At 41.8% G+C, this 27,978-nt stretch overlaps 1 protein-coding gene across 1 annotated transcript in view; it reads left to right on the forward strand.

Annotated features, from left to right (window-relative positions):
• The window catches only part of LOC126460020 (molybdenum cofactor biosynthesis protein 1-like), an 87,529-nt gene that overhangs the window by 52,781 nt on the left and 6,770 nt on the right, over positions 1-27,978 (forward strand). Inside the window, exon 6 of the mRNA XM_050095896.1 lies at positions 9,979-10,064. Within this exon, the coding sequence (XP_049951853.1) occupies positions 9,979-10,064 (86 nt within the window). The remainder of the gene's footprint in view (positions 1-9,978; positions 10,065-27,978) is intronic.

Genomic DNA, 27,978 nt, shown 5'->3' on the forward strand with positions numbered 1-27,978 from the left:
GGTCATGCCAGTTTGGATTTCATCACGCCGCCTACAGAATTCAAGGTAACGAGCGGCAGCCTCATTTATTGGCATGTGTAGGGGTGCAAACGTACCGTGTGATAGTGAAATTATTTCCCCGACGCGACGTAGCAACTCTGTCCTACGAAGAACTTTTGTCTGCTTTAGATGCCTATTTCAAGGAAACAGTTAATGTGGTTGCAAAACGGTATACGTTTTTTCGTACAAAACGTACGGCCGGTCAGACTAATAGGGAGTGGGTTGCAACATTGCAAGGCCTTACAAGGGATTGTGCTTTTGAGTGTGAATGTGGACTCCCTTATTCAGATACAATGGTCCGTGATGAAATTGCACAGAACGTTTCTGATGTTCGTATATGGGAACAGATTTTGAAACTAGTTAATCCCTCCCTTCAGCAAGTGATAGACATATTAGATAGACAAGACACGCTTGACTTTGCTCAGGAATCATTTGCAACTTCGCCAGCCGTGTGTAACATTAACTGGCCAGCCGGGCGCGCTGCACGGCCCGGTAAACTGCCCTCGCGCACGTCCACGCAGCTGCCGCTACGCTCTAAACCAGGTGTGCCGCGACAGCATACAACTGCAGTGAAATCATGCCCGCGGTGTGCTACTAGACATTCGCGTGAAAATTGCCTGTCACGCCAAGCTATTTGCTTTTTCTGTAATAAGAAAGGACATGTTCAAAGTGTTTGCCAGAAAAAGCTCACCGAGCGAGGTGGCGCAGTGGTTAGACACTGGACTCGCATTCGGAAGGACGACGGTTCAATCCCGCGTCCGGCCATCCTGATTTAGGTTTTCCGTGATTTCCCTAAATCACTCCAGGCAAATGCCGGGATGGTTCCTCTGAAAGGGCACGGCCAACTTCCTTCCCCATCCTTCCCTATTCCGATGAGACCAATGACCACGCTGTCTGGTCTCCTTCCCCAAACCAACCAACCAACCAAAAAGCTCAGCTCAGACAATCACAACCATTCCAGGCCTTTTGCTTCGCGCCGGAATCGAACCAAGGACACTCAGGCTCGTGGACCTTCGCCCATGGACATTCATGTAGTGAATTCCACCCCGTCAAGTGCCACTTTCTCAAACAGTGACAGTGTTCGTCCCACACAAAGTGTGCATCGACGTTGCCGGAAATCACGTCAATTAGCAAGTGATGCTGTACCTGTATCAGTTCAAATTGCACGGGACAGTCGCTCTTGTCATCAGCAGGACAATAAACTTTTTGTAGATTTGGACTTTAATGGAATGGTCATACCATTCCAGCTTGATACCGGAGCTGCAGTTTCATTGCTCAATCACGACACGTACAAACAACTGGGCAAACCTCCGTTGCGTGCCGCAAATGTTAAGTTAAATAGTTATTCAGGTCAGAATATCCCTGTGTTAGGACAGTGCAGCCTTATTGCAACATACAAGGGACAAACAAAACTTGTCTCATTTTACGTTCTTCGTTCTTCTACTGCAGTGAACTTGTTTGGTTTCGATTTATTTCAGTTGTTTAACATGTCTATAGTAAATCAGGTCCTATCAGTGAATCAGACTGTGCCTTCAGACAGTGTTTCTCGTCTGTGTGAAGAATTTGCAGACATTTTTGCACCGGGCTTAGGTTGCGCTAAAAACTATGAAGCACATTTGGAACTGAAAGTCAACAGGCAACCGAAATTTTTCAGAGCGCGCAATGTTCCTCACGCATTGCATGATGAGGTCGCAAGAACATTACACGATTTTGAATCACAAGGTGTAATTGAACGTGTGCAGGCTTCTCTCTGGGCCTCACCATTAGTAATTTTGCCCAAACCTTCCGGAAAACTGAGACTTTGTGTGGACTTCAAGGCCACTGTGAATCCACAACTAGTGATTGCAACTTTTCCATTACCCCGCCTGGAAGATCTTTTTGACAAACTGGGTAAATATTTTTCAAAGTTGGACCTCGCAGATGCGTACTTGCAAATACCAGTGGACGAAGAATCCCAGCGCGTCTTGGTGGTTAACACGCATCTTGGTTTGTACCGATTCAAAAGACTGCCATTCGGGTGTGCATCCGCCCCTGCATTGTTTCAGCAATATTTACAAACTGTTTGTGCGTCGGTTCCTACTGCTGCGAACTATCTGGACGATATTGTGATCTCCGGAAAGACAGCAGATGAGCATTTAGCACACCTACGAACATTATTTCAGGTATTGCGACAAAATGGTCTTCGCTTGCGGAAGGACAAATGTGTGTTTTTTGCTCGTGACTTACCATAACTGGGACATGTCATCAATGCCCAAGGCATCCATCCGAGTCCAGAGCACCTCCGTGCCATACAAGACTTGCCTTCGCCGCAGAATTTGAAGCAGCTACAGAATGTGTTGGGTAAAATTAACTATTATCATCGCTTTCTGCTTAATGCCTCTTCCATTTCAGCTCCGCTTCATAGCTTACGCCGTAAGGGTGTTCCGTTCGTCTGAACGACGGAATGCGAACGCGCCTTTCGCCAGTTGAAATCGGCGTTGCTTTCTAATACTTGCCTTACGCCATTCGATCCCCTGAAACCCCTTTTGTTGATGGTAGATGCATCGGATTTTGGGATCGGGCTGTGCTTGCGCACAAAGATGAGTCGCATGATCGCCATATTGCCTTTGCGTCCAAATTCCTCTCGTCTGCGCAAAGAAATTATTCACAGATAGAGAAAGAAGCTTTGGCTCTCGTGTTTGGTGTTACTAAGTTCCATGATTTCTTGTATGGTCTTCACTTTACCATCATCACAGACCACAAACCTTTGACGTCGCTTTTTCATCCGAACAAGCCTGTACCTTCGCGTACAGCGGAGAAATTGATTCGCTGGTCTATTTTCCTCTTGCAGTACCGCTATGATATCTTGTATCGGTCCACTGCTAAGCACGGAAACGCCGATGCGTTGTCCCGTTTGCCTGTTGCTGAGGATAGAGCATTCGATTCTTCCGAACTTGCTTGCATGTTCATTGATTCGGAAACCGATGACGTGGTCGATTCGTTTCTGATTGATTTTCGTCGTGTAGCTACAGCCACAGCTGCTGACCCGGTCCTTGCTACCGTTTTGCGTTTTGTTGCTATGCAATGGCCTTTGTCAAAGTCTCGGATCAAGGATCCGTTGGTTCGCCGATTTTTTGCTCACAACGAGAGACTTTTTGTTCGACGTGGTGTTTTGTTGTTGCGTTCTGATAATGATCAATCCAGAGTCGTGGTCCCACGTTCATTACAGTCCTCTGTTTTATGGCTTCTTCACCAAGGACATTGGGGTATAGTGCGAACAAAACAACTTGCTCGTCAGCACTGTACTTGGTTCGGAATCGATGCTGCGATTACGAATATGTGTTCTTCTTGCATGGCGTGTGCCGAACAACAATCCGCACCGCCGCGGAAAGTCTTTGCATGGCCAAGAGCCACTTCCCCTTGGCAACGCTTGCACATCGATTTTGCTGGTACATTCTGGAATGCTCGGTGGTTTGTCCTGGTAGATTCCTTCAGTAATTGTCCTTTTGTTGTCCGGATGTCTTCCACGACGTCAACTGCCACCATCCAAGCGTTGTCTGCTATCTTTTGCATTGAAGGTCTTCCGCAGACTATTGTTTCCGACAATGGCCCACAATTCATGTCCGCAGAATTTCAGTCATTCTGCCAGGCCAATGGTATTCAACATCTGACATCCGCGCCATTTTCGCCTCAGTCAAACGGTGCCGCTGAACGATTGGTCCGGACTTTCAAGTCACAGATGTTGAAGTTGATAGAGTCGCATTCTCGGGAGGACGTGTTGTTGCTCTTTTTGTCTTTGTATCGCTCTCAGCCCCGAGATGGTCGCTCGCTGGCTGAGTTGCTCCACGGTCGTCCTCATCGAACCTTGATGTCTTTGCTGCACCCGCCGCATCAGGTTCCTGTGGAGCGGCAGACATCTGCTTTTGCTCCAGGCGACGTTGTATTTTATCGCAACTATCGAGGTTCATGGCGTTGGCTCGCAGGGCGCATTCTTCGCTGCCTCGGCCGCGTGATGTATTTGGTTTTGGGGGCCTCTGGTGAGGTGCGTCGGCATCTCAATCAGCTGCGCCTCTGTCGTAGCATGGGTTCTGCCGCTCCCCGTCTGCTTTCAGTGACGGTGCCGTCCGGTCAGCGCCCTGGGGACCCATCTACTGGCTCGCCTCATCCCCAGGTGTTACCGACGATGCCTTCCATTATGCCCCATGGCGACGTGCTGCTGCCGCCTCCGCCGCCGGCCCGCCTGTCCTCCAGCCGGCGCCGCCCGCAGTGGATGCTTCGCTGCAGCTGCCAAGCGCCTCCCTGGGTCACGCGCCGCCGATCGCTTCCCGTGACCAGCTGTCCTCCGCCATGGAACTCTTGCCCGCTCCGGACCACATGGCGTCTTTGCGTGTCGGGTACCCCGACGCAATGGAGGTCGACCCTTCGGCCCCTCCTGTCTCTTTACGGGCGCATACACCGCATGTTGACGTGCACCCTGGACTAGGTTTTCAGGTGTTTCCTAGCTCCCCTTGGACCAAATGGCCGGGTGCGGGTGGCACAGCCTCGTCTGTTGTTAGGCTCCCCACCTCATCGCATACGTGAACATGGGGTTCTCCCCACGGCGGGCGGAAGTCTTATAACATGACCGTTCGCCAATTTGCGGGGGAGGAATGTGGTGTCACTGCCAGACACCACACTTGCTAGGTGGTAGCTTTAAATCGGCCGCGGTCCATTAGTACATGTCGGACCCGCATGTCGCCACTGTGTGATTGCAGACCGAGCGCCACCACAAGGGAGGTCTCGAGATACGGACTAGCACTTGCCCCAGTTGTACGGACGACTTTGCTAGCGACTACATGGACGAAGCATTGCTCATTAGCCGAGCCGATAGTTAGAATAGCCTTCAGCTAAGTCAATGGCTACGACCTAGCAAGGCACCATTAGTAACATTGCATGTATCTAAAGAGTCTCACTTGTATCACCACAATCTCCAGATGTACCAAAAGGATGGATCAAAGTTAAGTATTCCAGAACCTACGTACTTTTCTTTATAGCATTCATTACGTATCCTGTTTCAGACCTCACGCCCTCCTTTTTTAACTTAGAGTGTGCCTTTCGGCTTCCTCTCATTGTGTCTAGGCTGTCTTGTCTAGACACAACACGAAGCATGCAGGAAGGTCGTCTGTCTGATGATTTGCGGTACGTATTGCCAAGGCGGCAGGGAGCAAAATAAGGAGTGATCAAAAAACTTCCATTTGAAGGCTGCATAGTTCAAATCAGTATGCCACACACACACACACACACACACACACACACACACATATCCATCCACACATATACCCTGCTTGTGTTTGTATATGTGCGGATGGATATCTGTGTGTGTGTGTGTGTGTGTGTGTGTGTGTGTGTGTGTGTAGTGTGTGTGTGTGCGAGTGTATACCTCTCCTTTTTCCCCCCTAAGGTAAGTCTTTCCACTTCCAGGATTGGAATGACTCCTTACCCTCTCCCTTAAAACCCACATCCTTTCGTCTTTCCCTCTCCTTCCCTCTTTCCTGATGAAGCAACTGTGGGTTGCAAAAGCTTGAATTTTGTGTGTGTGTGTTTGTTTGTGTGTCTATCAACATACCAACACTTTCGTTTGGTAAGTTACATCATCTTTGTTTTTAGATATATTTTTCCCATTTGGAATGTTTCCCTGTATTATATTATATATCAATGCTTTCCTCTCCCACAACTATCCTGCAGACCTTGTCCACAAACAGATCTCCCAAGCAATACATTCCTCCCCACCCAACAATGATGTTACTACCCCCAGACCACACAGAAGCATCCCCCTTGTCACCCAATATTATCCTGGCCTTGAATACATCAACTAATTACTCTGCCAGGTATATGACTTTCTCAAGTCAAGCCCTGAAATGAGATCATTCCTTGACAATATTCTCCCCACACCACCCAGAGTTGCCTTTTGCCAACCCCCTAACCTCCGTATCATCCTTGTCAAACCCTACAATATTCCCAGTCCACCTTCTCTACCCAGCGGTTCCTACCCCTGTAACCGACCCCGATGCAAAACCTGCCCCATGCATCCCCCCACAACCAACTACTCCAGCCCCGCTACTGGTAAAACATACACAACTCAAGGCAGGGCCACATGTGAGACAACACGTCATTTATCAACTGACATCCCTGCACTGCACAGCCTTTTACATTGGTATGACGACAACTAAACTGGCTGAGCGCATGAATAGGCACAGACGAACTGTCCGCCTAGGAGATGTCCAATACCCAGTAGCGGAGCATGCCCTCCAGCATAATTCTAGGGACCTAGGAACCTGCTACACCATATGTGCCATTTGGCTTCTCCCACCCAACACCAGTACCTCGGAACTGCGGAGATGGGAACTTGCACTCCAACACATCCTTTCATCCCGCCATCCCCCTGGACTGAACCTATGTTAACCAACGTCACTCCCATTTACTCTTTAGTCTTCTCCTCTTTCCCTTTCCTCTTTAGCCATTCACGCATCTTATCATCCTACATAGTTGCATTTATCTTTATACTATGTACCTCTTTACTTCTGTATTCATCCTCCTTGGTTTGAAGCTGGCACAGTAATTACAGTAGAATATCTTTGGCTTCCCTCTGACATCCATGCCTCCATCTTTGCTACCCTCCCTGTTTACCTTTCCCCTGTTGCTTCATAACCTGGGTTGTGAATAACTGAATCCACTTTCCCTTCTTCCCCTTTTTTCCCCTCTCTCCTCCCTGATGAAGGAACGAAGTTCCGAAAGCTAGGATACGTCAATTTTCTGTTCTGTTTTGTGTATGTATCGGCTGTACTGAGCTGAGGTAAGTACTGGCCAGGCCCTCTATCTCTTTGTTAGTATTTGTTTCATATATATAAACACACACACACACACACACACACACACACACACACACACACACACAGACAGACAGGGTGATGCGTATTAACATTTAAAAACCTCCAAAGCACTGTAGATGACCCTGAGACAAGTAATTTAATACAAGACACATGGGATCACAAATGTTGGATACGATACAAATGTTGGGAAATACGTCAAAAGTGAATGATAAATGTCACCAGATGATGTACCTTGCCATGCTTGCAGTGGTAGAGCCTCTCGGTCTGTCACACTTGATCATCCCAACCCAAGTCAAGTATTCATATCATTGTGGCTACGGACACACATGTGCGACTTTAGTGATGGCGTTCAGGATTTGAGTCTTGCATCTGGCAGGCAGTTTTTTTTCATTGTGTTAAACAATTATGTATTTATATTGAAGTTTATTATTTTATTTACCGATCTTGCAGTTTCCTTGATTTCTTGCAAAGTACAGTACAATGAAAACCTACCGTATTGCATAAAAAGTAGATGAGTATAAACTTCAGAATAGCATCAATGCCATTAAATGACCTATGTTTTCTTTACTAACTAATGTCTGTAAACAAAAAGAGGACAAAAGCAAAAAACACAAAATCAGAACTGCTTTTGCTTGATTACAGCAGGGACAATAATTTTGTAACATCTACATTTACAACAGATCATATTTACAAAATGTTTTCGAAATTTGCTCTGTTTGCTCAAATGAAAGTATTGCACTGCTCAATCATTCCTTTACACTCAGCCCCGACTGCTTCACATGCTGTGGGGTATGTCATCTGGTTATGTCATATGTTCAGTGTTTCTCACCAATTTTTGGGGTATTTTGAAATGTACAAAAAGGCAAATGCAGAAAATTATCACATTTTGCTGCACATTACCTGCGTCACAGAAAAATAATGTATACAAATCTTCTCAGATTTGCCACTGAATAACTTTGTGCAAGCCTCACAATATTTCACCAACTCAACTGTTCGTCATCTTCAGGTAGTGGTGGGTCCTGTCATCACTGCTACAAGATGTGACTGGTGATATTTGCACAGCAGAATTGAAATTTGTCAGGCTAGAAGCAGGAGTACGAATGTGTGGACAGGCACTCCCAGTTGGATGGAAATGCCATTCATAGTAGCCTTCTGCTTATGTGTTGTGGGCAATGACTGCACTTCTGGACACTCATGTGGTTAAAAGCTGAATTAACTCTCGCCAAGGTGCTGCATCAGGTCACACATCGGAGGATCTGGTTTCTAATGTTTTAATTTCATGGCAGTCAGTGCTGGATTCTGGGCAGTGCTTAGTCAAAATTCCATATTCCTGTTGGTAAGATTGCCCACCGTAGGGATACATGCCTCATTCTTGAAAACACAATCCTAGAGTGATGATGCTGAGGATAAAATTTCAGTGCTCTTGGGAAACATGTGGTGCCCTGTATTCAGGCAGTGCTCTGCTACCACTAATTTACTGGGTGGCATTTTTGTCAGCACTGTTGAACACAGTGTTCTTGCACAATGTGAGGTGTCTGCCCTATATAAGATTTCCCATAATGGCATCAGATCTTATATATGATCTGTGTTTTCTAAGGTCAAGATTGTCTTTAACTGAACACAAACAATTCCTTAGTTTTGCTGGTAGATGAAAAACACACTTGATTCTGTTTCTCTTAGCGATTCTTTCTATTTTTGAAAACATGCCACTGAAATATGGCAAGAAATCCATTTGTAGTGCTTGTCTAAGTATCTTCATTTACATCCCTACACTGAACTTGCTTTGCTCAGAACACATTGCAAATCTGTTTACAAGAATAAACATTCTGCTGGAACACTGTTCTTAGGTGTTACAGCTCACCAGGCAGACTGTCGGTATCTGAGATCACGTGTGCTCTATGTGCCAGGGAGTGTAAGACACCACCACATTGTGCAGGGTGACGGCAACTTTTGGACCGCAAATATAACTCTGCGTGTATCAGTTTGCAGTAGAGACTATTCCCCAGTGTTATGTCAGCTTTTCTTCTAACCGTGACATCCAGGAATGGTAAGCTGCTATCTTTTTGTACTTCCACAGTGAACTGAATATTCAGATGGAGCGAGTGCAAATGGTGCAGGAACATAGGTAGTGTCTGTATTATGTGGACCATACCACAAATGTCTCTTCAGCATTCTGCCAGAAGGAGGAGTGTTGGATATTTACTAAGGGAAATAGAGGATCTCCCATGGGAACACTGTCCACTTGATTAAAGTAGTTGGTGTTACATAAGAAATAGGATGAGGTATGCACATTTTTAAACAGCACCACAATTTCTTTCTCAAACTTGCTGCTAATAACCTCTAATGAGGGCTGCAGGGCACTTTTGTAAGTAATGATATAACATTTGAGCTAACTAAAAGATCTGAAAGTTCTAGTTTAAGCATCTTCAGGTATTCTATGAAATCCTCTGAATTCTAAATATGATGGTCATAGTCATCCACATGATAAATTTCAAAGCTGTCATGTGGAAATTGCCAGTTGCATCTTGCAGCAGTGATGGTGGAAATCACCACCACCTGAAGATGCCAAAACGTTGTGTCACTGAAATATTGAGGGAGGGACTTGCATAATGTTATCTGGTGGGGAACCCAAAGTGTTTTTGCAACAGATCTATCAAGCAAGCCTGAAAAGTCACATATACTCAAAGCAGTAAGTACCTGTTGTAAAATGGTCACATTAGTGAGCTTGGCAATTAATTAAGAGTTTATCAATAAATTTGGCTTCATTTTGCAAGAAATTGTGCTGTGTTCCAGTACTCCCTCTTCAACAAAACTAATGTCAGTTTCTGCTCCACCTCTTCAGCCCGAGATCCTATGTATACTCTTGAGCATTTGTGTAAGATACCTGTTTATTTATAAAAATAAAAGTAACTTCTATCATGACTTTCCCATTCTTGTCCAGTGGGTTTGTTATCCTGCTGTTGCCTACTGCAGACAACAAGATTACTGTTGAAGATTTCTGCAAAGTTTTTCTTCCTTTTTAGTGTACCAACATTTCACTGTGTGGTAATTGCCTGGTACTGTTTAACGGGTGTTTTAACTGTTGTTACAGAGATGCAATACAAAGCAAATGCAGTGAGGATGACTTGCTTGCCATGATTGGGGCAGCAGTGAGAAGAAAGAAGAAACAACATGCAGGTAAGGTACATTACAGCAAATGTAACTCTATAGATAGAAAGAAAATTTCTGCTTAAAAAGTCATAGCAAACATAAGAGCAAAATAGAACGAAAAACAACAGTGATAGAACCTGTGTTTTATGTGTAAAATTGGATTTAATTTTTTATTTAGTATTCATTCTGATTAATGCCCATTGGTCAACAGTACATTTCAGCCCTAGAATTTGGATCTGCAAGGTCCACCAGATAACCATATATGGCTGTTGTAACTCCTTTATTGGACTTCAGAAGTTTTCCAGCAACAAATCTTTTTCTTTCTTTCTTTCTTTCTTTTTTTTTCTTTTTTTAAAAATAGCTAAAATGCATAAAACATCATAAAGGAAACACTCACAGAAAAGCATCAGTGTCCTTGAAACAATGGAAACTCCAGTAGGAATATCAACAATGTTGGAAAAGACAGATTACTACTTACTGATGAAGGCTGTGGCTGAAAGCTTTATGTAAGTGTCTTTTAATTCTGCCCATCTGCAGCCTAATGTATCTTCTTTATGGTAAGTAACAGTCCATCTTTTCCTTCATTATTCATTAGTGTTCTTTTTTTTATTGCTGTTTAGCAAGCATCGTGTGGTATATAAGGGATGTGAATAGCGTCAGATGTTGAATCATCACTCTGGAGGATATGAAGGTGCTGCATATTGGTGTGAGACAGCATTATGTGATGAGAGTTTGAAAGAAACCTCATTGTGGATGTCCATTTGGTCGCCTGGTTAAACCTTGCAACATCTGTATTTTTGGAGTATTTGGATCTGACAGTGGCCTGATGTTGGAAAGTAAGGGCATACTCATCATCAATCTTCCAGTTGACTACATCAGACCACTACAAGGGAGCATCACTGTGTAGTGTACTGAGTACATTGTAATCTGTTCACGTCTGTGACTGCCATCTGAGAACAAGTACAGTAAACTCTCGTGCAGCTACACTTTTGGCTAGCTAGATTGACACTTGACAAGTTTCAGTTTGCGTGCACCTGGAGCCAAGCATTTGCTGGTGTTTTTTGGCAATCTACTGCTAATCAGTGCACTGGTGCGTGTCAAAAGTCCAAGTATTGTCAATTCGTGTGTGTGTTGGTTGAAGCTCTATTGTGTTTCTTATTCGTATTGCATGGTTTCATGCCACTGCCATCTATTGGAACTCCTTGGAAGTACAGTACATACAGTATTGTTCTATGCAGCGCAACGTAGCCCTGTCGAAACCGACAATTAGAGTGCGCCGCCTAACACTTTCCACTTGTTGTCGGGACATCAAAGCTGAGTGTTTAACAGTGAGTGTACAACACCCTGTTGTGTTGCCATGTGGGCTTGGGTAGAACAGAGGAAATGGCATAGATGTATTGAATGCTTTCATTTGATGGCTGCCACAGCTTTCTTTGTCAAAATGAGCTGATGAGCTGATTGAAGGAAAGAAGCAAGGATTCCTCGGAAGTAATGGCCGGCAGGATCGCTTCAAGAAGCGGCATGGCATTCATGAAATTGCCATCAGTGCCAAATCATTATCTGGGGATGAAGCTGCTACGCTGATTTTAAGAAGAAACTGCACACAATTATTGACAAAGGAGGTTATACTGGCAATCAACTTTACAAATGTGATGAAACTGAGTTGAATTACAAAATGCTGCCAACGAAAACCCTTGCCTCTAAAGAAGAAGAAATGGCTTCTGGATACAAGAAAATCAAAGAAAGATTTACTGTCCTCACTTGCAGTAATGCCACTGGCAATCATAAACTGTGTCTTACTTTAATTGGCAAATCCAAAACACCAAGAGCATTTAGACACCAACCAACCAGCTTTGCCACTGAGGTACACGAATCAGTCTTAAGGCATGTATAAACAGTGCCATCTTCAGAGAGTGGTTCCAGGCAGAGTTTGTTCCAGCTGTAGTAAATTACATGGAAGGAAAAGGACTTCCTTGAAAAGCGCTACTTCTTGTGGACAATGCTCCTTCTCACCCAGGTGATCTGCAAGATGGGGATATCAAAGTTGTATTTCTTCCACAAAATGTCACATCTCTATGTCAACCGATGGACCAAGGTATTCTTGAGGCGATGGAAAAACATTACAGACACAAGATGCTGGAATACTTAATAGGTGTGATTGATGCTGCAGATGATTTTGTGGAAGCTCTTAAAAAAATCGATGTTTTAAGTGTCATTCATTGATTGCTGAAGCTTGGAATCTAATTCCTCCAGTTCCTCTTGTTAGGTCTTGGAGAAAACTCTTAGATCGTAAGGCAACCTAAGTGGTGGGAAGGAGGAGGCAACACTGAAACTCAAGCTGACATAATTTTGGTGAATTTACTGGAGAAGCTGGTTGTAAAGACACACACTTCGAAGACATTGAAGAGTGGATGGAAAATGGCATTTTTTCATGTGACTCAGGATGGAATCGTCCAAATTGTGACCGATCATAAAGTGTCAGAAGACTATGTTTCTGATGATGAATCAGAGAAAAATATTCCTCACACATTCTGTTACGAAGTGATCCAAACTGCCCTGGAGTACGTCAGCCAACAGGAGGAGACGATTTATCCTGAAATAGTTTGATTTCAACGTTGGAGATGTATTGTTGCAGCAATAGTTTCTCAAGCAAAAAAACAAAAAAAAGACATTTGTGAATTCGTTACCAAAAAATAAACTGTAATGGAGCATCCTAGAACTTCTATGTCCATAACTTAAAAAGTTATTTTTTTAATTTTCTTGAAAGTTCCTCTAGACAGACTTTTTGTTCCTTTGAGTAATCTCTAGATTTGTTTCATAATTTTGTTCAGTAGTTTATTTTTTATTCAAAAGAGCAGGTAATAAAATTAAAACTCCTGTTTTTTCCTGCTGCCAAATAAGGGAGATTTTTTTCTGTAAGAATGCAAAATAAACGAGCTTTGTTATACAGCATTTAAAAACTTTGAGTTTTCAATCATAGTTTGGTGCCTTTTTAACATGTCAACACAATTTTTCAGTAAAAAAGTGCAGGGTTATTTGCAACCCTATCAGTAATGTTTTACATACCCTACGCACGTTTTACGATTGTATTTTGCAATATTGACGCAATTTGGAGTGTTCACATGTGAAAACAGGGGGACTTTGATTTATCTGAAATTTTTGTTATCGGAACCGGCCACCGTCCCGATCATTTCGGATAAACAGGAGTTCACTGTAATAGACTCCTTGCAACATGCTGTGTCATACAGCTAGGAGCAGCCAGACTATGGAATTGCCGTCTTGCGCATAGGCTGCCATTAACACCCAAGCAAATGACTGCATGTGAAGTGGTGCCATGATCAAGAAGTACGGACTGCTAATGAATGGTGTCACATTATGTTCACTAATGAGTCCCAGTCCTGCACTGCTCCAAATGACTATCGTGGAGAAGTTTGACAGTGACCCGGGGAGATGGGGAGAGGTCCCATTCTTCCACATTTGGGGGGGGGGGGTCACAAAGGAGTCCCATGGTGTGGGGAGCCATTGGGTATAACTTCAAGTCACGGCTTGTAATGGCCGAGGGAACTCTGATGGTACAGCAGTGTGTAATAGTATTGTGGTGCTATTTTTCAACAGGCCAGTGCTTGTCCACATGTAGTATGTGTCTCTTTAAATTGTCTGCGTGATGTTGATATACTCCTGTGGCCAGCAAAATCCCCATATCTGTCCCTGATAGAACATTATGGGACCAACATGGACATCAACTCCATCCCACTGCCTGTATCCATGATTGCAATGTCCAGTTACAACAGTTGTGGATCACCTTTCTCAGGAGGGTATGCAGCAGCTTTACGACATCCTCCCTCACTGTCCAGGCCAGACAGGGTGCATTGCTGTATTGATAAGTGGGCTCAAACTGATAAGTTCTGTGTAAATTTGACTCTGTTTTGTTATCACTGAAATAACATCACATACCCTCTAAATTAGCTATGTTTCAATTTGTTTTCTCCCCACCTTCTGAGTGTCTCACTTTTTTTCAAGCAGTGTAATTTAAGACAGACATAAGAATATGAAAATGGGATGGCATATCACATTGCTATTCAACTATGCCCCTAAGAAAATTGTAAGGTAATGGAGAAGAGCAGGTGCACTATTACACTGGCTAGAACGTAAACTTAAAGATAGAACTATATTGTGTAACCTATACCGATGACATAATACTAATTGACAAAAACATCACTGATGTGCTAAAGCAATTTGAAATATTAAGGGAGTAAGCTAAGAAAATTGGACTACTAATTTCACCTGGAGAAAAAATTCTTGGCTGATACCAAAATGGCACTAGTTGAACTTATATAGGCAACGACATAGTATTTGGTCTTAAAGAGTTTAAATAATTAGGTCAAAAAGACCACTGAACATCATAATGAAAAGAAGGCCATAGAATCCAGACTTCAGAAAATACAAACTGTCTCTCAGTTAACTAAAAGTATTTTTCCTGGAACTCTAAAATCTAACATTGTACAACAGTGATCAAATTAGAATTTCTTTATGCATGAGATAGACTCTTTGTCCAACACAAGACATGAAAACAGCAAACTGAATTAGAAGAATGTAAAATTGTAGTAAAAATCTTAGGTCAAAGAATAAAAGATGGAACACATCACACAGAACCCAGCGTGAAATCTCCAGGCAAATTCCTAAAAACTCTTGTTACAATGTGTCTCCAAAGAATCCAACTTGTGGGACATACAGAAAGAATGTATCCAAACAGGCAGCTCATTGGATTCCCACATACTTGAAAAATAAGATCCAACTGATGAAAACAAACAGGAAGAGACCTTACGATATTGGAATCACCACATTTACGGTATTCTGATGTAGTGATGAGTCACACAGAGTGCAGTTTCACAGTAGCTTGATCGATGCTTGTACTTGTGTATGTAGTATATGCAAGTGTGTACAGCATCTCTTCTGGTGTACTCACAATATGCTAATTTAGTGGCCGAGCAGTAAACCGGATCCCTACTCGGTACCAGTGTGCTGTGCTAATTATTCTTCTTCACTATACATTTATGCTTGGAGCCGCAAGAGAGGCCATTTTCCAGATAGTGCCACAAAAACAACACATTCTCAGATATCAGTTTAACTTACACTCCTCAACATCATAGACAACATTTCACATTAATATGTTGCAGAACACTAGATTAGTGTTAAAATTGCCAGAGTAAACATTGTTCTCCATGTGACAGGTTGTCACCCAATGTCCAAAATCGATAAATTTTATATCTCTGCACAGAGAAGCAGCTGGTTGCTCATTGTCATCTGTGGTGCTAATCAATGGGTCGAGCTCGTTGCTGGCACAGTGCCACCACAGAGTAAGTGGCCCCTCATCCCAGCAGGTGGCGATGTTTTAACACCCGTATAGCTCCCCAGACTTACCACGTCTGTGGATAACTCAGTCTCTGCACATAACTTCCCACATTTCCCACACAGTGGGCCATAGTGTCTTTTACACACAATAAATCTTCAAACTTATTTCATTGGCTAAGTTAAATTTTGAGTGTGACATGCTATTTCGTAAAAAATAGCAAACGGTAGACATGGATGTTATTGTGGCTCTTTCCTAAGACAACATTTGTGTATTACACTTGTAGAAGTGCACTGCAACATAAAACAGTAGACCGTAAGTTCAAACAATGGAAACTCCAGGTTGGAATATCAGCAGTGTAGGAAAAGATAGAGTGCTAATTACCATAAAGATGGCACATTAAAATGCAGACAGGCACAGTTAAGACACTTATACATAAGCTTTTGGCCACAACCTTCATCAGAAAAAGAAATACAAATACACACCATTCATTCACACAAGCAAGCACACCTCACACACACATGACCGCCAACTCTGACAGCTCAGGCCAGAATGCTAGTCTGTAAGTTTGCTACACAATAAAATAATTATTCTGAGCTACAAGAAAAATGGATTCAAAGAACTAAACTGCTTGAAGAAAAAAAAGGGAAGCTCCCTGAAGCAACATAGTTTCACGAGTGTGCATACCAGTGGTAAATTATGAGAGTCGCAACTCTCTGAAATGGATACAAAGGCCACCAGATTGCATTAGCTTTGTTTGTGTCTCGGATTGTTACCATGAATGGTAGGAGCAATAAGAGATGGGAAGAGTGTAAGATGTTGTGTGATCCCTGTGAAGGACACAGATGCCCTGTACTTCTGTGAGTCAGCATTATCAGCACGTAACAAAATTTGAAGGGGCCTAATTGTGTGTCTCCATTTGCCAGGCTGATTGAATTATGCAATATGCAGATTTGTGAGACATTCAGATATGGTAGTGGCCCCATGTTGGACTGCTTGGGAACATAAGGGCGGCGTGCTTGTCAGCAAGCTTCCGGTTGACCGTGTCTGACGAGCCCATAGGAGAATCGCTGTAATGTACGCCGAGCACATTGTAACCCTTTCACACCTGCACCTGTCATGTGATCAGCAGTGAGTCACATTCTGCAAGACCCGCGATGACAGTTGTCAGTGAGTATGACAACGACATAGGGAGAGGGCGTGTGGGGCAGCATCGGATATGACTTCAGGTCACTCTGACAGCACAGCAGTATGTCATGGACATCCTACATCCTCATTTGCTACCTCCATGTCCAACGGAGTTACAAGAGACAGAGCAGTGAAAACATATCCAGTTGTTGACTCACAAAACGGTTTTGAGCTGTGACGCATGTAGCCTTAAGTGAATCATTCATACAAAAAGAAAAGAAGAAGAAGCTAAAGTCAGAATGTGAAAAAATTGGAGAATGGAATAGATATTTGAAGACTTCACACTTGAAACTCCCAGTTTTCCTATTGTGAAAGTGCCTTTGTGACCATATGCATTTCACTGACGATGAACTTTTTTTTCCCCCCTGGGTCTTGGCTCCATATTTTTTCATCCAGTTGAGTCAGAATACTTGCATAGTATTTGTGAGGTATTGTTTCAGTCTTGCAAGCTAATCTAAAATACAAATCCCTTTTGCATCCTAGAAAACAATGACCACTCTTTCTCTCCGATGAAGTCACCTTGGCTATTTTTGTGCAACTGCTGTTTCATTTCGGTCATCTCTCATCCACGGGAACAGATTGGTGCATAGAATCAGTTGTGTGTCAGATTGTCCCAAATTGTTTTTCACATTAGGTTGTAGTCAGGCTTCAACAGACATGCCACTCACTTTCTGGTACAGCCACGGCATCAACTGTTTTGCACATCTTTTTAATTACTGATCTTACAATATCACACTGTGTTCTTTCTCAGCATTTTCATATTTGATTGTAATTCTAGAAAGTTGTTCATGAGTCATCTTACAGACATATGCCACATATGAATTCAGCCACCCATTCCTTAACTGTTGACTATGAAGGAACTCCCCCATGAACCATGGACCTTGCCGTTGGTGGGGAGGCTTGTGTGCCTCAGCGATACAGATGAACGTACTGTAGGTGCAACCACAACGGAGGGGTATCTGTTGAGAGGCCAGACAAACATGCGGTTCCTGAAGAGGGGCAGCAGCCTTTTCAGTAGTTGCAGGGGCAACAGTCTGGATGATTGACTGATCTGGCCTTGTAACATTAACCACAATGGCCTTGCTGTGCTGGTACTGCGAACGGCTGAAAGCAAGGGGAAACTACAGCCATAATTTTTCCCGAGGACATGCAGCTCTACAACTTGACTAGAAGAAGAGATCGGTTGGTAGGACATGTTCTGAGGCATCAAGGGATCACAAATTTAGCATTGGAGGGCAGCGTGGAGGGTAAAAATCGTAGAGGGAGACCAAGAGATGAATACACTAAGCAGATTCAGAAGGATGTAGGTTGCAGGAGGTACTGGGAGATGATGAAGCTTGCACAGGATAGAGTACCATGGAGGGCTGCATTAAACCAGTCTCAGGACTGAAGACCACAGCAACAACAACATGAATGAACTGACTTCTAATAAGTAAGATGATGCCTGTAGAAAAGTACAGCAAAACAGTAATCTCAAAAAAGGACAGGATAGACAGTACATTCTGTAGGACATATTAAAAATGATTGGTAAAAGAGACTTGGTGTGTTAAATGCAGCTTTTGATTACATGATAATTGAATTGGATAGATAAACAATCTACTTGCTAAGTGGCGGCAGAACACACACATAAGAGAAGATTATAATTAGGCGAGCTTTCAGAGCCAGTAGCTCATTCTTCAGGCAGAAGGGTGGAAGTGGGAGGAAGAGGGGTGAAGGATAGGTCTAGGAAAAAGGGTAGATTTTGAGAAAGTTACCCAGAACTGCAGATCAGGGGAGACTTTCCAGATGGGATGAGAAGGAAAGACTGATTCCACATCTACATACATACTCCACTAGCCACCATATGGTGCATGGCAGAAGGTACCCTGTCTCACTACAATAGTCTGAATAAAATTACTTGATAGTTGACATCAATCACCTGCTGCAACAATGTTGCCACATTGGCTACCAGCTACCGTTTGGTTACAGGTGACAACAAACAAGCGGCTCACTTCACAAATTATGTTAAATGTTTAATGTAGTGTCGGTAGCTGGACCGACACCGTGATGTGGATTGCTGAAAAGGAATGCTAAACTAACGCTGTGGCCGATGGTGCACGAACGGCAATAAGCAGACGGGCGTGAAGTCTGGAACATGAGAACTTATGAATGAATAAGAAGAAAAGTATGTAGATACTTTTTACTTATCTTTTATTGATTCCTTGGAATACATCTCTCTTGAATACTCGTAAGCTATAGGCACTGATACAAATGGCTCCTTGATAGTTCGTAGCCATTAACTTCTGATGGCTATTCTGTCTCTCGGCTAATGAGAGAGAAAGGCTTCGTACAACTGGGCGATAGCTAGGTTCGCGTACAACTGGGCGGTAGCTTGGTTCTCGTACAACTGGGGTCGAGTCCACTCTCGTATCACGAGACCTGCCTTGGTGGTGGCGCTAGGTCTGCGATCACAGTGGCGACACGCGGGTCCGACATGTACTACATGGACCGCGGCCGATTTAAACTACCACCTAGCAAGTGTGGTGTCTGGCGGTGACACCACATTCAACACAGAGCAATTTTTCTAGTGGCTGGTGCAAGGTATGTCAGAAATGTTGGATACTCTGTTGAGTATTGATTTAAAGTGACCAGTGACTGAACTGGGGCAGACAACCCGTTTTGTATCCCTGACTGTAAACTTGTGTCCTAACCCAGCTGAGAAAATTGTGGTCAACGGTCTGCAGCAGTACTAATATCATTATCGCTTTGTTCAAGGCGATTAAAGCTAACCCTTAAGGGTAAACTCAAGACAACAAAAACTCAATTTCAGGGCTGAAAGCAAATTGAAATTTCTCCGTGTCATTTGTTACCTGTAACTATCCTTACCCTAGCTGCACATGCTGCCATGTTAGAAACCAGTGAACAGTCCGTGTGGGCCCTTAGTCGTGGATTATAGATGACTGAGGCAGATTCCAAATGAAGAAATAATGACAGGACGAAAAATAAGACCAAATAGAACAGTCAAAACAATGATGAAAAATGATGCAGCAAAGTATTAAAAATAAAAAAATACATTTAAACCAATTAATTGAATGAAAATAATAATCACACTCATTTGGTTAGATTTAGAAATAAAAATTTTGCTACATTGATGAGATTCAAACCTACGACATGCTACACATTATATTAATCTGCCAACCATTGTGCTATGCCACAGCACTGCATGAAGTATTTATATATGTGAATGTAGTGACCCAGTTCCAACTGTGAATTGCAACCTTAAAAATTTCAGTTTCACGCAGTGTAGTGAAAAGCTTATCTAATGTAACATGATCTCTTTGAATATGATAACTATAAGTATGATACTGAATTACACCTTGTGCTGAGTTATTCGGTAGTGTTTGGTTAGTGCTATGAATGAAATGTGTGTCTTTCATTAGCATTGTTAATGTGTGTTGTTTTTGGTGTAGTTATCGCATGTCATGAAATACATAATAAATGTGTCGGGTTCATAATTCGGGATACAAATACATCAAGAAAGAATGCTGAACCAGGAATTGGAAGTGACTGGCCAATTTTGGTGGAGTTTGGCAACAGCAGACAGTTCAAGTATGACGCTGACAACTCTTATTGGTGTTTGAAGTGCCAACTATCAAGTAATTTTAATTCGACTGTAGTCAGTTCCTTTCCCGTTCCATCTGCCAATCGAGTGGAGAAAAAGTGAATGTCTATATGGCTCTCTATGAGTCCTAATTTGTCATCTCTTATCTTCGTGGTCCTTATGCGTAATGTATGTTGGTGCAAGCAGAATTGTTCTGCAGTCAGCACAGTGTTCCTCAAAATCCCTCCAGGGATTCCCATTTGAGTTCCAGAAACATCTCCATAATACTTGTATGTTGTTATTTCAACCTACTGTTAACAAATCTAGTATCCTGCCTCTGAATTACCTCAATGTCTGCTTTAATTCGACCCCTTGTGGATCCCAGACACTCAAACTGTACTCAAGAAGAGATCACACTAGCACCCTATATGTGACGTCCATCACAGCTGAGCCACACTAGTAAAATCCACCCAAAAAACGAAAGATGATTATTCACCTTCCCTACCATGACCCTCACAAGTTTGTTCCATTTCATATCACATTGCAAAGTTATGTCCAGATATTGAAACAATATGACTTCTTCATTCATGACACTACTAATGCTGGATTCTGGCATTATGGATTTGTTTTTCCAACTCATTTGCAGTACCTTATATTTTTCTACATTTAGGGTTAGCTGTCATTTATCGCACCATCTGGGAACTTTGTCCAAGTCATCTTTTATCCTCCTAAATCACTCAACAATGACACCTTCCATACACCACAACATCATCAGCAAACAACCACAGATTACTGTCCACTTTGTCCATCAGATCAGTTATGCACATAGAAAATATGAGTAATAGCGCTCCTATCACACATCCCTGGAACGATCCTAATGATACCCTAGTCACTGATGGACACTCACCGTCGGGATAATGTAGTGGGTTCTATTACTTCAGAAGTCTTTGAGCCACTCACATGTCTGGGAACCTATTCCATGTGCTTGTACCTTTGTTAAAAGTCTGCAGTGAGGCACTATGTCAAATGCTTCTCGGAAATCAAGAAATATGGAATCTGGGTTTGTGAATTTTGTGATGGTAAAGTTAGAGGAGCAATGCATCTGCATTAAATTTTGCGTGAAACTCAAGAAAACCTTTACAGAGACACACCAAATGATGCAGGGAGCCTATAGCGATGAGTGCTTAAGCCATACTCGGTGTTACGTATTATTCACACGTTTTAAAAATGGCTTTACAAAAGTCAAAAATGATCCTTGTTCAGGACGCTCTCAGATGTCCCCTGATGACGCTTGTGTCAGGAACGTCAACGAAATTGTGTGTGCCAGTCGAAGATTCACTGTCCGAGAGATTGTAGAAGAATGTAACATTTCAATTGGATCATGTTATGAAATGACACAGCATCTTGGAATGCATTGTGTTGCCGCCAAGTTCATTCCACGGCTCATGAGTCAAGACCAAAAAAACTTTTTGGATCTCACAAAAGAGAGTGAGATGTTCCATGTGAGAATAGTATGACCCCTGCAGACTTCTTTTTATTTCCAAAGTTGAAAAGGATGAAGTTTTGCAATGGTAGATGAGATAAAAGAAAATTCGCAGACGGCACTTTATGCGACCCAGCAAGAGGTGTGTCAAGACTGCTCCTGGAAGTGGAAATGATATTGGGAGCAGTGTATCAATTGTGGAGGAGAGTATTTTGAAGGAGACAATCCATAGTAACTAAAAGATAAGCATAGAAAATTTTGTGGACAAAGTTCTGGAATTTTTTGAACAGACGTCGTATGACAAAAGAGCATGCTGAGTTGCCCATGAGCGATGCTTTGTACTGATTTGTGGACATAAACTTATTGGTCTCTATGAAACTGATTAGATTCAAACCCAGAATGTGTTCAAGAATTCTGCAGCAAACTGATGTTATGGGTATTGGTCTGCAATTTTGTGGGTCTGTTCTTTCGCCCTTCGTATATACAGGAGACGCCTCTGTATTTTTTTCCCCAGTTGCTTAGGTCTTTCTGCTGGGTGAGAGATTCACAATAAATACAAGCTAAGTAAGGGTCCAGTGCCACATAGCACTCTTTGTAAAACCAAATTGAGATTCCATCTGCAACTGGCGACTTATTTGTTTTTAATTATTTCAGGTGTCAGGGATGATTACGAGGGTGGTTTGAAAAATTCTTGAAACAGAATAGAAAAAAAGTACTTATGTCACTGAAACTTTTTTGTTTTTCAATGTACCCTGCTTGTAGATTAATTCACTTGGTCCAACAGTGTTCCAATACCTTGATCCCATCTCGACAATGATTTTCCTCCAGGCCTACAAAATAGTTGTCAACTCAGGCTACCAATTCTTCATTTAAGTGAATCTTCATCCACAAAGAAAAATTTTCAGTTTAGGGAAGAGGCACGTGTGGGAACAATTCATACCTTAGTTTGTGTAATTTTACCATGGCGATGGCACATGCGTGCAAGCGTGCATTGGCTTGATGCTAGATGACTTTCTTCCTTATTAAACGTGGCCTTTTTCGCATATCGTTTGTTGTAATTTGTCCAGAAGGTTAGCATAGTATTCTCCAGTAATTGTTTGCCCAGTGGGGAGACAATGTACAAACAGAATCCCCTTCTCATCCCAGAACACTGATGCCATGATCTTCCCCGCTGAAGGAATTTGGTGGCGCATCCCAGAACACTGACGCCATGTCCTTCCCCGCTGAAGGAGTTTGGCGGCAGAGATTCAGCATGTTTTCACTGCTTTGATTGTTGCTTTGTTTCTGGGGTATAGCAGTAAACCAAAGTTTCTTCGTGGTCACAAACCAGCACAAAAGATCTTGTTTGTTTCTCCTAAAACAGGCCAAACATTCTTGTGATATGTCCATTCTCATGTGTTTTTGACCCATCTTGTGAATACCTTTCAGATACATCTGGCAAGCGTGAGCAATTTCATGCCCTCTAAATTGGTGATCCTCCTTGATCATTATGCGCACTTTTGCAATTATTTCTAGAGTAGTGACACATCTTCTGACCTATTCATGGATGATCATCATCTAAGCTCTTCTGACCAAATTTAAATTCATTTATCCACTTGGCAACAGTTGAAGACAAAGGAGCAGAGTCCCCTGGTGTATTCTGGAAATCGGCATGAATGTCCTTCGCTTTCATACCTTTCTTTATGAAGTACTTAATCACTGCTTAAATCTCGACCCCCCCCCCCCCCCAACGTACCATCCCGTCTTTGCAGATCACTACACAGGAACAACAACAGAGCCGTGTCACTGCCACAGCTCTCTTCCAAGAGCACTGACATGGCACGTGTTTACAGGCAACAGTCCAACGAATATCATGTGAACAACTTGTGCTAGCGCTGGCCTCTTGTGGTGATTGTTGTTAGGTGTCTTTGTGCTATTGTCAAATGACGGTATGTTTATATGATTCTCTTGCATGAATGATTTCTTAAATGCAAAATTTAAAACATTTATCTCCTACTGCCACACCAGACTGGTCAAGTGACTTGATGGAAAACTTTGACTCACTTAGTGATTTTACATAGGACAATAATTTCCCCTGCTTCTCAGCCAGATCTTTTGCTGAGGTATGACAGTGGTAGTAACCTTTCCTTGTTGGCATTTGGCATTCTCTTTTGAACCAAGAGTGCAGTAGCTTTTCCTTCCTCAGTATTTTCTGAATTTCATTGTTAAACCACAGTGGCTGTTTTGCATCCATAATTCGTTTACTAGGTACAGACTTGTTGAGAGTGCAATTCACGATCTATTTAAGCTTTGACCATAATCTCTCTACGTCCATCTTAATAGAACTAAGTGATGTCAGTTCTGTCCAAGTGAGATGCTAACATCTGCTTATCTGCTCTTTCTGGCATGAACATTTTCCTAGCCTTCTTGACTGATTTATTAATTTTTGTAATCTTAGTTGTTATGATGTTATCATGATTATTAATCCCCATCTCTATGCTGAAGTCATTGATGATATCTGGGCTGTTTGTAACTACAAGATCTAAGATATTTCCATTGCATGTGGCGTGCCAAACTAGGTGCTCAAGACAATTTTCGAAAACCACATTCAAAAGTGCTTCACAAGATTGACTGCATCCCCTGCAATAAAGGCATAGGCTACCATCTATACTCAGTAGGCTAAATTCACCTCCAACTAGTATTGCATGATCTAGGTATTTACATGGTACTGTCTGTAGACTTTCTTTGAATGGCTCCAAAACTGCCATAGCAGAACCGGGTGGCTGATTAAAACATCCATTAATTAACGTGATTTCACATAGACTTGTTATACGCAACCAGATAACTTCACTGTCACAATCAGCTTTGACCTCAATAGAGACAATGGACACTCCCTCTCCTACAGTGTCTAACCTGCCTTTCCGATATATATTCCATTAATCACTAAATATGTCAGAGCTTTCTACTCTGGGTTTCAGCCAGCTCTCAGTCTCTGAGAATAATTTGAGTGGGAGACTTTCCTGGATGGCAGTAAATTCGGAAACTGTGTTACAAGTACTTTGACAACTGATAAAATTTTGACAATCTACACTGGAGTGAATTCAAAAGATAAACCTCAACCAACATTGAATGTATCTTGGTGATAAAGAGCCCAAATAAATAAATTGATGATTTTATTCCATTTCATCTGATTGAATGAAGCACACACAGCATAACTACTCAGAAAACAACTATAGTGCGGATTACATTTACTACCATACATGTAGCACTCTGAGAACATTTCACCTTGTCATAGTAGTCCTGTGTTTTGGAACTAGGCAGTGCTTCATTTCACAAAGCGAAAGGAATAGCTAGTGTAAAAAACAAAAGAAGAGGAAATAGTGGTTGCTGGTGTTTTTAACACTATCATTCAATTTAGTTCCTACTGTGAACTTTGCAGCTAGGATATGTAAATGCTCTGAGACTGCTATTGATAATATCTTTATGAACAAATCTAGGGGAAAAAAGTCATATCACAAAACCAATAGCAAATGGACTATCTGATCACGATGTGCAGCATCTTGTGTTAAATGTTGAAACTTGTCAGGAAAAAAAATATTAAATCTGAGTACAGGAGGATAATAAATAAGCCAGAAATTGAGGAATTCAGGAAATTGCTCAAAGACATGAACTGTAGAGATGTTTACCTGACTCAAATGGAAAATACAAAGCATTTATTAATAAAGTTACCTCCTCTTTTGAAAATTGTTTTCCCCTAAAGGTAACTCAAATCACACAGAAGTCAAAAGATAAACCATGGATTACACAAGGAATAAAGATATCACGTGGGGCAAAAAGGAGACTGTATCTACTATCTAGGAACATTTCTGATATTAGAATTGTAATGCATTACAAAGAATACTGCAAAATATTGAATCAAGTAATCCAGAAATCGAAGTAGCTTTATTAAGCGAAAAAGATAATTGTATCGGGCAACAAAATAAGAACTGTATGGCATATAGTGAAGACAGAGAGAAGTGGGACCAAAATGGAAGTGGAACAGATAGCTCTAAAAGTAAATGAGACTTTGGTAACAAGTGCATGTAGTGTTGTAAATCTCTTAAGCAAGACTTAATTTTTGTTACTGATGGCTCGGGGTTATCAGGTTCGGTGAATGGTGCAATGGAGTATCTGGGACCAGTCTTTGAAGAACATCGTGTAGAACCTATTTGAGGAACTTTGAATTCCAACCATTGCTTCTCAGTATACTTACTCCTTAATGAAATTTGTTGCAAGTTATATATCTATATTTCCAACAAATAGCTCAATACATATTATCAATACTAGGAATAAGAACAATCTACATAAAGACCTAAAATCACTTATGTTGGTCCAAAAGGGGGTCCAATATTCAGGAACACACATTTTCAATAAATTACCAGCAACCATTAAAAACTTGGTTTCAGATAAAGCACAGTTTAAACAGAGTTTGAATGACTTTTTGATAGGCAATGCCTTCTACTCTATAGATGAATATCCTAACAGAGACTGTTAGGCCAGCGTAAGTAAAAATATGTTAGATTTAAGTTTTGACAGCACTTGGTTGCAACAGTCAATATTAGGTATTTTGTGTATGCTAAATTTATTAACAGTGCATAACAATGTTTCATTCTGACAACGTATTAATTCTGTAAATATTAGCTTTTTCCAGTTTACTGTATTGTATTCACCTACTTTGACAATCTCGTGACAAATGATCAGGGTAGTATTCATTATATTAAAATGTTTTGTGTTATACATTCTGACATGTTCCACACTCTCGAGAATCATCTCATTTTTTCGGTGTATGTAACGAAAACTGAATCAAATCAAATCCAATCACCATCTCTCGTCATGTAATAACTTCACTTCTTCTTCTTTTCTTGTCGTCTCCTGTTTTTCCAGTACTCGTCCATTTCCTCCTCATGTTTTTCCCCCTTTATTGTATTCGTGTTGTTCTCAATCCCTTATTTCTTCTGCATTGAAAGCCTTTTAATTTTATTTACTTATTTTTTTTATCGAGGTGAGTCTCTACGGACTGCGTGGTAACAACCGACTTCACTCTAGTGTCCGGGTCTTGTTCTTGCTCCAGCTTTGACTTCCTGCCAGTATCTTCTGAGCCCCTCCAAGAAGTGCCTTTTTATGCCCTTCAGATAATGGCCCTCACTGTCTTTCGGATGTTGATGGCATGTTAAAACCTTGGTAGTTGGTCACCAATCTTCTAAATTTGTTCCTTTCAGGAATTTCTCTCTGAGATACCAATCTGCTTAAGATCTTTTTCACATTCTTTGAACCATCTCGGCCTCGTTTTCTTAGATAGGATGAAACTCTGTATTCTTTTTGTTAGTCAATCACCATTCATTTTCATGAGATGACCATAAAATAACAATCATTTCTTTGTAATGGATGCTGTGATAGGTTCTGTCTTGCTGCACGAGTCCTCATTTGCTCTCATTCGCCATTGTCCATCGACCCATCTATTACCTTAGGATTTTCCTTAATATCCTACACTCACGCTTTTCCAGCCACTCAGCTTGACCTTGTCTATTCGTGGTCAAAGTTTTGGATGCTTATGAGCCCTCAGGTTTTACAACTGTATTATAATGTTGGAACTTGGCCCATATACTCATAGACTTTTTGTTATAAGTATTCTTTGTCAGTTGGCATGCTTGGTCTAACTTCCTCATCCCGACAATTGCTTCTTCTTTTAATCCATTCTCCTGGTGGATGACTTCACCGAGATACCTGAAATTCTTAACTCATCCAATTTTTTTCCCAGGTTGGTTATCATCCATTTAGGTCCGTTCCAGATGTTCGTCATATATTTTGTCTTTTGAATAGAGATCTGGAGTCTAACTTTTTTCAGCAATTTCTGACAGCCTATTTATCTTGTTGACTGCTGACTCTATGTTGTTAGCAAAAATGGCCAGGTCAGCCGCAAAATCTAAGCAGTCAATGCACACTCCTTTGTTCTTAGGACCAAATCTGAACCACTCTTCATTTGTTTCTTCTTGGGCTAATAACTTTCTCCACTCTCGAATGACCTTTTCCAAGACACAATTGAAAAGGAGAGAAATAGTCCATCTCCTCGTCTTATGTCCGTTCTGATTGTAAAGGGTTCAGATACCTCACCCATAAATTTAATTTTTGACACTGTGTTAGTAAGAGTTTGTTTGATCAGCTTTCTTGATGTATTATCCATCCCAAACTTTTCCAAAATATTCATTAATGCCTGTCAGTTGATGGAGTCATATACTTTTTGAAAATCAACAAACATGACCACATAGTTATTTCTTCCAGTTTTTTGGACCTGATGATGTTCTTCAGGCTAAAGATCTGTTCT

Source organism: Schistocerca serialis, chromosome 1, assembly GCF_023864345.2.
Source record: "Schistocerca serialis cubense isolate TAMUIC-IGC-003099 chromosome 1, iqSchSeri2.2, whole genome shotgun sequence".
Taxonomy (NCBI): Eukaryota; Metazoa; Arthropoda; class Insecta; order Orthoptera; family Acrididae; genus Schistocerca; species Schistocerca serialis.